General features: G+C 48.0%; 1 protein-coding gene across 1 annotated transcript in view; it reads left to right on the top strand.

The window, feature by feature from the left end:
• Nucleotides 1–14,607, top strand: part of LOC121844150 (tuberin-like) — a 75,235-nt gene that overhangs the window by 10,838 nt on the left and 49,790 nt on the right. The window contains 6 exon segments of the mRNA XM_042314071.1: nt 6,591–6,677; nt 7,091–7,201; nt 8,113–8,260; nt 8,940–9,057; nt 9,383–9,431; nt 11,638–11,763. Coding sequence (XP_042170005.1) covers nt 6,591–6,677; nt 7,091–7,201; nt 8,113–8,260; nt 8,940–9,057; nt 9,383–9,431; nt 11,638–11,763 — 639 coding nt within the window.

Here is a 14,607-nt window from a genome sequence, read left to right as displayed (position 1 = left end):
TACACACACACCACACACACTGTACACACACATACTGCACACACACACACACATACTGTACACACACACACACACACATACTGTACACACACATACTGTACACACACACACATACTGTACACACACATACTGTACACACACACATACTGTACACACACACACATACTGTACACACACACATACTGTACACACACACATACCACACACACACATACCACACACACACATACTGTACACACACACATACCACACATACTGTACACACACACACACATACCGTACACACACATACTGTACACACACACATACCACACACATATACTGTACACACACATACTGTACACACACACATACCACACACATATACTGTACACACACACATACTGTACACACACACATACTGTACACACACACACATACTGTACACACACACACATACTGTACACACACATACTGTACACACACACACATACTGTACACACACACACATACTGTACACACACACATACTGTACACACACATACCACACACACACATACTGTACACACACACATACACACACACACACACTGTACACACACACATACTGTACACACACACACATACTGTACACACACACACATACTGTACACACACACACACACACATCGCACACACACACACATACTGTACACACACACATACTGTACACACACATACTGTACACACACACATACCACACACATATACTGTACACACACACACACACACACATACCACACACACACGTACACACACACATACTGTACACACACATACCACACACACATACTGTACACACACATACCATACACACATACCACACACACATACTGTACACACACACACACACATACTGTACACACACACACATACTGTACACACACACACTGTACACACACACTGTACACACACACATACTGTACACACACACCACACATACTGTACACACACACACACACATACTGTACACACACATACCACACATACTGTACACACACACCACACACATACTGTACACACATACTGTACATACCACACACACACACATACTGTACATACCACACACACACACATACTGTACATACCACACACACACATACTGAACACACACACATACTGTACACACACACACACACATACTGTACACACACACATACTGTACATACCACACACACACATACTGTACACACACACATACCACACACACACATACTGTACACACACACACATACTGTACACACACACATACCACACACACACATACTGTACACACACATACTGTACACACACACACATACCGCACACACACATACTGTACACACACACATACTGTACACACACATACTGTACACACACATACTGTACACACACACATACTGTACACACACACACATACTGTACACACACACACATACTGTACACACACACATACCACACACACACATACTGTACACACACACATACCACACACACACATACCACACATACTGTACACACACACACATACCGTACACACACATACTGTACACACACACATACCACACACATATACTTTACACACACATACTGTACACACACACATACCACACACATATACTGTACACACATACTGTACACACACACATACTGTACACACACACATACTGTACACACACACACATACTGTACACACACACACATACTGTACACACACATACTGTACACACACACACATACTGTACACACACACACATACTGTACACACACATACCACACACACACATACTGTACACACACACATACCACACACACACACACACTGTACACACACACATACTGTACACACACACACATACTGTACACACACACACATACTGTACACACACACACACACATCGCACACACACACACATACTGTACACACACACATACTGTACACACACATACTGTACACACACACATACCACACACACATACCACACACACATACTGTACACACACATACTGTACACACACACATACCACACACATATACTGTACACACACACACACACACACATACCACACATACTGTACACACACATACCACACACACATACTGTACACACACATACCATACACACATACCACACACACATACTGTACACACACACACATACTGTACACACACACACATACTGTACACACACACACACTGTACACACACACATACTGTACACACACATACCACACATACTGTACACACACACCACACACACTGTACACACACATACTGCACACACACACACACATACTGTACACACACACACACACACATACTGTACACACACATACTGTACACACACACACATACTGTACACACACATACTGTACACACACACACATACTGTACACACACACATACTGTACACACACACACATACTGTACACACACACATACCACACACACACATACCACACACACACATACTGTACACACACACATACCACACACACACATACCACACATACTGTACACACACACACACATACCGTACACACACATACTGTACACACACACATACCACACACATATACTGTACACACACATACTGTACACACACACATACCACACACATATACTGTACACACACACATACTGTACACACACACATACTGTACACACACACACATACTGTACACACACACCCATACTGTACACACACATACTGTACACACACACACATACTGTACACACACACACATACTGTACACACACACATACTGTACACACACATACCACACACACACATACTGTACACACACACATACCACACACACACACACTGTACACACACACATACTGTACACACACACACATACTGTACACACACACACATACTGTACACACACACACACACACATCGCACACACACACACATACTGTACACACACACATACTGTACACACACATACTGTACACACACACATACCACACACATATACTGTACACACACACACACACACACATACCACACACACACGTACACACACATACTGTACACACACATACCACACACACATACTGTACACACACATACCATACACACATACCACACACACATACTGTACACACACACACACACATACTGTACACACACACACATACTGTACACACACACACACTGTACACACACACTGTACACACACACATACTGTACACACACACCACACATACTGTACACACACACACACACATACTGTACACACACATACCACACATACTGTACACACACACCACACACATACTGTACACACATACTGTACATACCACACACACACACATACTGTACATACCACACACACACACATACTGTACATACCACACACACACATACTGAACACACACACATACTGTACACACACACACACACATACTGTACACACACACATACTGTACATACCACACACACACATACTGTACACACACACATACCACACACACACATACTGTACACACACACACATACTGTACACACACACATACCACACACACACATACTGTACACACACATACTGTACACACACACACATACCGCACACACACATACTGTACACACACACATACTGTACACACACATACTGTACACACACATACTGTACACACACACATACTGTACACACACACACATACTGTACACACACACACATACTGTACACACACACATACCACACACACACATACTGTACACACACACATACCACACACACACATACCACACATACTGTACACACACACACATACCGTACACACACATACTGTACACACACACATACCACACACATATACTTTACACACACATACTGTACACACACACATACCACACACATATACTGTACACACATACTGTACACACACTGTACATACTGTACACACACACATACTGTACACACACACACATACTGTACACACACACACATACTGTACACACACATACTGTACACACACACACATACTGTACACACACACACATACTGTACACACACATACCACACACACACATACTGTACACACACACATACCACACACACACACACACTGTACACACACACATACTGTACACACACACACATACTGTACACACACACACATACTGTACACACACACACACACATCGCACACACACACACATACTGTACACACACACATACTGTACACACACATACTGTACACACACACATACCACACACACATACCACACACATACTGTACACACACATACTGTACACACACACATACCACACACATATACTGTACACACACACACACACACACATACCACACATACTGTACACACACATACCACACACACATACTGTACACACACATACCATACACACATACCACACACACATACTGTACACACACACACATACTGTACACACACACACATACTGTACACACACACACACTGTACACACACACATACTGTACACACACATACCACACATACTGTACACACACACCACACACACTGTACACACACATACTGCACACACACACACACATACTGTACACACACACACACACACATACTGTACACACACATACTGTACACACACACACATACTGTACACACACATACTGTACACACACACACATACTGTACACACACACATACTGTACACACACACACATACTGTACACACACACATACCACACACACACATACCACACACACACATACTGTACACACACACATACCACACACACACATACCACACATACTGTACACACACACACACATACCGTACACACACATACTGTACACACACACATACCACACACATATACTGTACACACACATACTGTACACACACACACATACCACACACATATACTGTACACACACACATACTGTACACACACACATACTGTACACACACACACATACTGTACACACACACCCATACTGTACACACACATACTGTACACACACACACATACTGTACACACACACACATACTGTACACACACACATACTGTACACACACATACCACACACACACATACTGTACACACACACATACCACACACACACACACTGTACACACACACATACTGTACACACACACACATACTGTACACACACACACATACTGTACACACACACACACACACATCGCACACACACACACATACTGTACACACACACATACTGTACACACACATACTGTACACACACACATACCACACACATATACTGTACACACACACACACACACACATACCACACACACACGTACACACACACATACTGTACACACACATACCACACACACATACTGTACACACACATACCATACACACATACCACACACACATACTGTACACACACACACACATACTGTACACACACACACATACTGTACACACACACACACTGTACACACACACTGTACACACACACATACTGTACACACACACCACACATACTGTACACACACACACACACATACTGTACACACACATACCACACATACTGTACACACACACCACACACATACTGTACACACATACTGTACATACCACACACACACACATACTGTACATACCACACACACACACATACTGTACATACCACACACACACATACTGAACACACACACATACTGTACACACACACACACACACATACTGTACACACACACATACTGTACATACCACACACACACATACTGTACACACACACATACCACACACACACATACTGTACACACACACACATACTGTACACACACACATACCACACACACACATACTGTACACACACACACATACTGTACACACATACCACACACACACATACTGTACACACACACACACATACCACACACACACATACCACACACACACATACTGTACACACACACATACCACACACACACATACTGTACACACACACATACCACACACACATATACTGTACACACACATACTGTACACACACATACCGTACACACACGTACACACACACATACTGTACACACACATACCACACACACATACTGTACACACACACACATACTGTACACACATACCACACACACACATACCACACACACACATACCACACACACACATACTGTACACACACACACATATACCGAACACACACACACACACACACACACACACACACACACACACACACACACTGTACACACACACACTGTACACACACACATACTGTACACACACACACCCCACACACTGTACACACACACACCCCACACACTGTACACACACACACCACACATACTGTACACACACACTGTACACACACACACATGTACACACACACACACACATACTGTACACACACATACCACATACTGTACACACGCTGTAACACACATACTGTACACACACATACTGTACACACACATACTGTACACACACACACACATACTGTACACACACATACTGTACACACACATACTGTACACACACACATACTGTACACACACACATACTGTACACACACACACACTGTACACACACACAATCCGTTTTCTGTCTCTGACCATCTTGCTGTCTTTCTCTTCAGGAGCTGCACCCTGACTGTGGCCTTAGCAACAGAATCCGGGTTGCTAACCATGTCTCCGACCTGGCCAAGGCCAAGAAGTTTGAGGAGGTGAGAGAGCACTGTGTGTGTGTGTGTGTGTATTTAATGTGTGTGTGTGTAATAGTGTGTGTAATAGTGTGTGTGTAATAGTGTGTGTGTATTAATGTGTGTGTATAATAGTGTGTGTGTGTTAATGTGTGTGTGTGTGTATTAATGTGTGTGTGTGTGTGTGTGTGTGTATTAATGTGTGTGTGTGTGTGTGTGTGTGTATTAATGTGTGTGTGTGTGTGTGTGTGTATTAATGTGTGTGTGTGTGTGTGTGTGTATTAATGTGTGTGTGTGTGTGTGTGTGTGTGTATTAATGTGTGTGTGTGTGTGTGTGTGTGTGTATTAATGTGTGTGTGTGTGTGTGTGTGTGTATTAATGTGTGTGTGTGTGTGTATTAATGTGTGTGTGTGTGTATTAATGTGTGTGTGTTACAGCATGCAGTGGAAGCCGTATGGAAGGCGGTGGAGGACATGCTGACTCCAGAACAGCCACCTGAAGCTAGACATGCTGTCCTGCTGCTCCTCAGAGCTGTCATACAGGGACAGGTACACACACACACACACATGCACACACACAGACACACACGCACACACACAGACATACACACACACACTATCTAGGAGGCACCACAGAGAACAAGAAAGTATGTTGACTTCCTGTGTGTGTTGCCTCCCTCTCCTGTGTGTGTTGCCTCCCTCTCCCTGTGTGTGTTGCCTCCCTCTCCCTGTGTGTGTTGCCTCCCTCTCCCTGTGTGTGTTGCCTCCCTCTCCTGTGTGTGTTGCCTCCCTCTCCCTGTGTGTTGCCTCCCTCTCCCTGTGTGTGTTGCCTCCCTCTCTGTGTGTGTTGCCTCCCTCTCCTGTGTGTGTTGCCTCCCTCTCCCTGTGTGTGTGCCTCCCTCTCCCTGTGTGTGTTGCCTCCCTCTCCCTGTGTGTGTTGCCTCCCTCTCCCTGTGTGTGTTGCCTCCCTCTCCCTGTGTGTTGCCTCCCTCTCCCTGTGTGTTGCCTCCTCTCCCTGTGTGTGTTGCCTCCTCTCCCTGTGTGTGTTGCCTCCCTCTCCCTGTGTGTGTTGCCTCCCTCTCTGTGTGTGTTGCCTCCCTCTCTGTGTGTGTTGCCTCCCTCTCTCTGTGTGTGTTGCCTCCCTCTCTCTGTGTGTGTTGCCTCCCTCTCTGTGTGTGCTGCCTCTCTCTGTGTGTGTTGCCTCCCTCTCTCCCTGTGTGTGTTGCCTCCCTCTCCCTGTGTGTGTTGCCTCCCTCTCCCTGTGTGTGTTGCCTCCCTCTCTCTGTGTGTGTTGCCTCCCTCTCCCTGTGTGTGTTGCCTCCCTCTCTCTGTGTGTGTTGCCTCCCTCTCCCTGTGTGTGTTGCCTCCCTCTCCCTGTGTGTGTTGCCTCCCTCTCCCTGTGTGTGTTGCCTCCCTCTCTCTGTGTGTGTTGCCTCCCTCTCTCTGTGTGTGTCTACCAGGGTGAGCGTCTGGGTCCTCTGCGGGCCTTCTTCTTCAAGGTGATCAGAGACTACCAGCCGTCCAATGAGGACCTGTCTGACAGGCTGGAGGTGTTCAAGGCCCTGACGGAGAACGGGAAGGACATCACGTACCTGGAGGAGGACATAGGTGAAACACACACCTTACAACATCAACCCTTTTTACACTTTGACCTGTAGATGGTTCCACCCCACAGTCTTTTGACAGACGTTACACTACCATGTTACCATGTTACCATGTTACGAGTCTGTCCATGAGATATTCACTGGCCCAATGAATAGCCCAACTGGGACCCTTGAGAAAGATATTGACTGATTGGTCACGATATTTTTGACTGATTGGTCACGATATTTTTGACTGATTGGTCACGATATTTTTGACTGATTGGTCACGATATTTTTGACTGATTGGTCACGATATTTTTGACTGATTGGTCACGATATTTTTGACTGATTTGGTCACGATATTTTTGACTGATTTGGTCACGATATTTTTGACTGATTTGGTCACTGATATTTTTGACTGATTGGTCACGATATTTTTGACTGATTGGTCACGATATTTTTGACTGATTGGTCACGATATTTTGACTGATTGGTCACGATATTTTGACTGATTGGTCACGATATTTTGACTGATTTGGTCACGATATTTTGACTGATTTGGTCACGATATTTTGACTGATTTGGTCATGATATTTTGACTGATTTGGTCACGATATTTTGACTGATTTGGTCACGATATTTTGACTGATTTGGTCACGATATGTTTGACTGACTGGTTGATTTAATTTATTGATCACCTACAGCTGGGTTTGTCCTGCTGTGGATGGACATTGGTCTGACTGCTGACTTCCTCCACGTCCTGGTCAACCTGGTCAAGTTCAACAGCTGCTACCTCGACCAGAACGTATCCGTCATGGTCCAGTAAGAACACACACAGTCTTGTACAACTAACCTTGTGGGGACACACAATTCAGTCCCATTCAAAATACTATTTTCCCTAACCTGTGCCCTAACCTGTGCCCTAACCTTAACTCGAAACCCTAGCTCCTAACCCTCAACCTAACTCTGTAACTCCTAACACTAATTCTACCCTAAACCCCACTAGAAATGGCATTTGACCTTGTAGGGACTAATAAAATGTCCCCAGTTGGTCAAATTTTTGTTAGTATAATATTTTTGTGGGGTCTTCTGATTAGTTAAACACACACGCGCGCTAGGTCTCAGTGTGTGTGGTTTTGTCCAACAGGAAGATCTGTCTGCTGTGTAACCGGACTACAGCCTCTACAGACATTGAGGTAATATTTCATTTACTCTACAGACATTGAGGTAATATTTCATTTACTCTGCAGACATTGAGGTAATATTTAATTTACTCTGCAGACATTGAGGTAATATTTAATTTACTCTGACTTTTTTTATTCATGAGGTCATTAACCCTTACGTGTCTCTGTGTGTGTGTGTCGTCTGTGTGTGTGTGTGTGTCGTCTGTGTGTGTGTGTGTGTCCTCTGTGTGTGTGTGTGTCGTCTCGGTGTGTGTGTGTGTCGTCTCGGTGTGTGTGTGTGTGTGTGTGTGTGTCGTCTCGGTGTGTGTGTGTGTGTGTGTGTGTCGTCTCGGTGTGTGTGTGTGTGTGTGTGTCGTCTCGGTGTGTGTGTGTGTGTGTGTGTGTCGTCTCGGTGTGTGTGTGTGTGTGTGTCGTCTCGGTGTGTGTGTGTGTGTGTGTCATCTCGGTGTGTGTGTGTGTCGTCTCGGTGTGTGTGTGTGTGTCGTCTCGGTGTGTGTGTGTGTCGTCTCGGTGTGTGTGTGTCGTCTCGGTGTGTGTGTGTGTCGTCTCGGTGTGTGTGTGTCGTCTCGGTGTGTGTGTGTCGTCTCGGTGTGTGTGTGTGTCGTCTCGGTGTGTGTGTGTGTGTGTGTGTGTGTGTCGTCTCGGTATGTGTGTGTCGTCTCGGTGTGTGTGTGTGTCGTCTCGGTGTGTGTGTGTGTGTGTCGTCTCGGTGTGTGTGTGTGTGTGTCGTCTCGGTATGTGTGTGTGTGTCGTCTCGGTATGTGTGTGTGTGTCGTCTCGGTATGTGTGTGTGTGTCGTCTCGGTATGTGTGTGTGTGTGTCTCGGTATGTGTGTGTGTGTGTCGTCTCGGTGTGTGTGTGTGTGTCGTCTCGGTATGTGTGTGTGTGTCGTCTCGGTATGTGTGTGTGTGTCGTCTCGGTGTGTGTGTGTGTGTCGTCTCGGTGTGTGTGTGTGTCGTCTCGGTGTGTGTGTGTGTCGTCTCGGTATGTGTGTGTGTGTCGTCTCGGTATGTGTGTGTGTGTCGTCTCGGTGTGTGTGTGTGTGTCGTCTCGGTGTGTGTGTGTGTGTCGTCTCGGTGTGTGTGTGTGTCGTCTCGGTATGTGTGTGTGTGTCGTCTCGGTATGTGTGTGTGTGTGTGTGTCGTCTCGGTATGTGTGTGTGTGTGTGTGTCGTCTCGGTATGTGTGTGTGTGTGTGTGTGTCGTCTCGGTATGTGTGTGTGTGTGTGTCGTCTCGGTGTGTCGTCTCGGTGTGTGTGTGTGTGTGTCGTCTCGGTGTGTCGTCTCGGTGTGTGTGTGTGTGTCGTCTCGGTGTGTGTGTGTGTGTGTCGTCTCGGTGTGTGTGTGTGTGTGTCGTCTCGGTGTGTGTGTGTGTGTGTGTGTGTCGTCTCGGTGTGTGTGTGTGTGTCGTCTCGGTGTGTGTGTGTGTGTGTGTGTGTGTGTCGTCTCGGTGTGTGTGTGTGTGTCGTCTCGGTGTGTGTGTGTGTGTGTGTGTGTGTCGTCTCGGTGTGTGTGTGTGTGTGTGTCGTCTCGGTGTGTGTGTGTGTCGTCTCTGTGTGTGTGTGTGTCGTCTCTGTGTGTGTGTGTGTGTGTGTGTCGTCTCGGTGTTTGTGTGTCGTCTCGGTGTTTGTGTGTCGTCTCGGTGTGTGTGTGTGTCGTCTCGGTGTGTGTGTGTGTCGTCTCGGTGTGTGTGTGTCGTCTCGGTGTGTGTGTGTGTCGTCTCGGTGTGTGTGTGTGTCGTCTCGGTGTGTGTGTGTCGTCTCGGTGTGTGTGTGTGTGTGTCTCGGTGTGTGTGTGTGTGTGTCTGTCTCTCGGTGTGTGTGTGTGTGTGTCTGTCGTCTCGGTATGTGTGTGTGTGTGTGTGTCGTCTCGGTATGTGTGTGTGTGTGTGTGTCGTCTCGGTGTGTGTGTGTCGTCTCGGTGTGTGTGTGTGTGTCGTCTCGGTGTGTGTGTCGTCTCGGTGTGTGTGTGTGTGTGTGTGTCGTCTCGGTATGTGTGTGTGTGTGTGTGTCGTCTCGGTGTGTGTGTCGTCTCGGTGTGTGTGTGTGTGTCGTCTCGGTGTGTGTGTCGTCTCGGTGTGTGTGTGTGTGTGTGTCGTCTCGGTGTGTGTGTGTGTGTGTCGTCTCGGTATGTGTGTGTGTGTGTCGTCTCGGTGTGTGTGTGGTGTGTGTGTGTGTCGTCTCGGTGTGTGTGTGTCGTCTCGGTGTGTGTGTGTCCAGATGGCTCTACAGGTGCTGGATGCGGTGGTGTGTTATAACTGCCTCCCCTCTGACTCCCTCACCGTCTTCATCATCACTCTCTGTCGCACCGTCAACGTCAAGGAGTTCTGTGAGTCCTGCTGGAAGGTGAGGGAGTGTGTGTGTGTGAGGGAGTGTTGTTGAGTGTGTGAGGGAGTGTTGTAGAGTGTGTGTCTGATGATCTACTTGTCATGTTAATTAATCTGACTAAACAATAATAATAATAGTATTGATTAATATTCTAACATCTAACTGTTAGAAATGATCAACAGATTATACACAATCTGGCAGATGATAATACTGCTCCTTCTCTCTCATCTCCCTCTCCTCCTCTCTCATCTCCCCTCTCCTCCTCTCTCATCTCCCCCTCTCCTCCTCTATCATCTCTCTCTCCCCTCTCCTCCTCTCTCATCTGCCCTCTCCTCCTCTATCATCTCCTCTATCATCTCCCTCTCCTCCTCTCTCATCTCCCCTCTCCTCCTCTCTCATCTGCCCTCTCCTCCTCTATCATCTCCTCTATCATCTCCCCTCTCCTCCTCTCTCATCTCCCCTCTCCTCCTCTCTCATCTCCCCTCTCCTCCTCTCTCATCTCCCCCTCTCTCTCATCTCCCCTCTCCTCCTCTATCATCTCCTCTCTCATCTCCCCTCTCCTCCTCTCTCATCTCCCCTCTCTCCTCTCTCATCTCCCTCTCCTCTCATCTCCCCTCTCCTCCTCTCTCATCTCCCCTCTCCTCCTCTCTCATCTCCCTCTCCTCCTCTCTCATCTCCTCTCTCTTATCTCCCTCTCTCTCTCATCTCCCCTCTCTCTTATCTCCCTCTCTCTCTTATCTCCCTCTCTCTCTCATCTCCCCCTCTCTCTCTCATCTCCCTCTCATCTCCCCCTCTCTCTCTCATCTCCCCTCTCTCTCATCTCCCCTCTCTCTCATCTCCCCTCTCTCTCATCTCCCCTCTCTCTCTCATCTCCCCCTCTCTCTCATCTCCCCCTCTCTCTCATCCCCTCTCTCCTCTATCATCTCCTCTCATCTCCCCTCTCCTCCTCTCTCCATCTCCTCTCTCCTCCTCTCTCATCTCCCCTCTCCTCCTCTCTCATCTCCCCTCTCCTCCTCTCATCTCCCTCTCTCCTCCTCTCTCATCTCTCTCTCCTCTCTCATCTCACTCTCTATCTCCTCCTCTCTCCTCCTCCTCTCTTATCTCTCTCTCTTATCTCCTCCTCTCTCATCTCCCCTCTCTCTCCTCCCTCTCTCTCCCCTCTCCCTCCTCTCTCATCTCCCCTCTCCTTATCTCCCTCTCTCATCTCTCCCCTCTCTCTCATCTCCCCTCTCTCTCTCCTCTCATCTCCCCTCTCTCTCATCTCCCCCTCTCTCCTCTCCTCTCTCTCTCATCTCCCCTCTCTCCTCTTATCTCCCTCCTCCTCTCTTATCTCCCTCTCTCTCTCATCTCCCCCTCCTCCTCTCTCATCTCCCCCTCTCTCTCATCTCCCCTCTCTCTCTCATCTCCCCTCTCTCTCCTCTCTCATCTCCTCTCTCTCTCTCTCTCATCTCCCCCTCCTCTCTCTCTCACCCTCTCTCTCTCATCTCCCCTCTCCTCCTCTCATCTCCCCTCTCTCTCTCTCATCTCACCCCTCTCTCTCTCATCTCCCTCTCCTCTCATCTCCCCTCTCTCTCTCATCTCCCCCTCTCTCATCTCATCTCCCCCTCCTCCTCTCTCTCCCCTCTCTCTCATCTCCCCTCTCTCTCTCTCTCTCCTCTCTCATCATCTCCTCCTCTCTCATCTCCTCTCTCCTCCTCTCTCATCTCCCCTCTCTCTCCTCTCTCTCATCTCTCATCTCCTCCTCTCCCCTCTCTCTCTCATCTCCTCTCTCTCATCTCCCCCTCTCTCTCATCTCCTCCTCTCTCTCATCTCCCCTCTCTCTCATCTCCCCCTCTCTCTCATCTCCCCTCCTCTCTCTCATCTCCCCCTCCCTCTCTCTCCCCCTCTCTCTCTCATCTCCCCTATCATCTCCCCCCTCCTCTTTCTCTCTCATCTCACCTCTCTCTCCTCTCTCCCTCTCCTCTCCTCCTCTCTCATCTCCCCTCCTCCTCTCCCCCTCTCTCTCTCATCTCCCCCTCTCTCTCTCTCTCTCCCCCTCTCTCTCTCTCATCTCCACTCTCTCCCTCTCCCTCTCATCTCACCTCTGCTCTCCTCCTCCCTCCCTCTCCTCCTCTCCCCCTTCTCTTCCCTCCTCTCCCCTCTCTCTCCTCCCTCATCTCCCCCTCTCTCTGTCACTCTCTCTCTCATCTCCCTCCTCTCTCTCTCATCTCCCTCCTCATCTCCCCTCTGGCTCTCATCTCCCCTTCTCGCTCTCATCTCATCTCCCCCCTCTCTCTCTCATCTCCTCATCCTCTCTCTCTCATCTCCTCCCTCTCTCTCTCCCCTTCATCTCCCCCATCTCCCCCCTCTCTCTCTCATCTCCCCTCTCGCTCTCCCCCACTGCTCTCATCTCCCCCTTCTCGCTTTATCTCTCCCCCTCATCTCCCCTCTCGCTCATCTCCCCCACTCTCTCTCATCTCCCCTCTCCCTCTCATCTCTCCCTCTCAATCTCCCCCTCTCTCTCTCATCCCCTCTCTCTCTCATCTCCCCCTCTCTCTCTCATCTCCCCCTCTCTCTCATCTCCCCCTCTCTCTCATCTCCCCTCTCCTCTCCTCCTCTCTCTCATCTCCCCTCTCTCTCTCATCTCCCTCTCTCTCTCATCTCCCCCTCTCTCTCTCTCATCTCCCCCCCCTCCATCTCCCCCTCTCCTCTCTCATCTCCCCCTCCCCCTTCTCTCATCTCCCCCCTCTCTCTCATCTCCCCCTCTCCTCTCCTCCTCTCTAGTATCTCCCCCTCTCTCTCTCATCTCCCCTCTCTCTCTCATCCCCCCTCTCTCTCTCTCATCTCCTCCTCCCCTCCTCTCCTCCCTCTCCTCCTCTCATC

The sequence above is a fragment of the Oncorhynchus tshawytscha genome, unplaced genomic scaffold (genome assembly GCF_018296145.1).
Source record: "Oncorhynchus tshawytscha isolate Ot180627B unplaced genomic scaffold, Otsh_v2.0 Un_contig_2545_pilon_pilon, whole genome shotgun sequence".
Classification (NCBI taxonomy): domain Eukaryota; kingdom Metazoa; phylum Chordata; class Actinopteri; order Salmoniformes; family Salmonidae; genus Oncorhynchus; species Oncorhynchus tshawytscha.
Note: the sequence above shows the minus strand (reverse complement) of the source record. Positions and strands in the feature narration are given on the sequence as shown.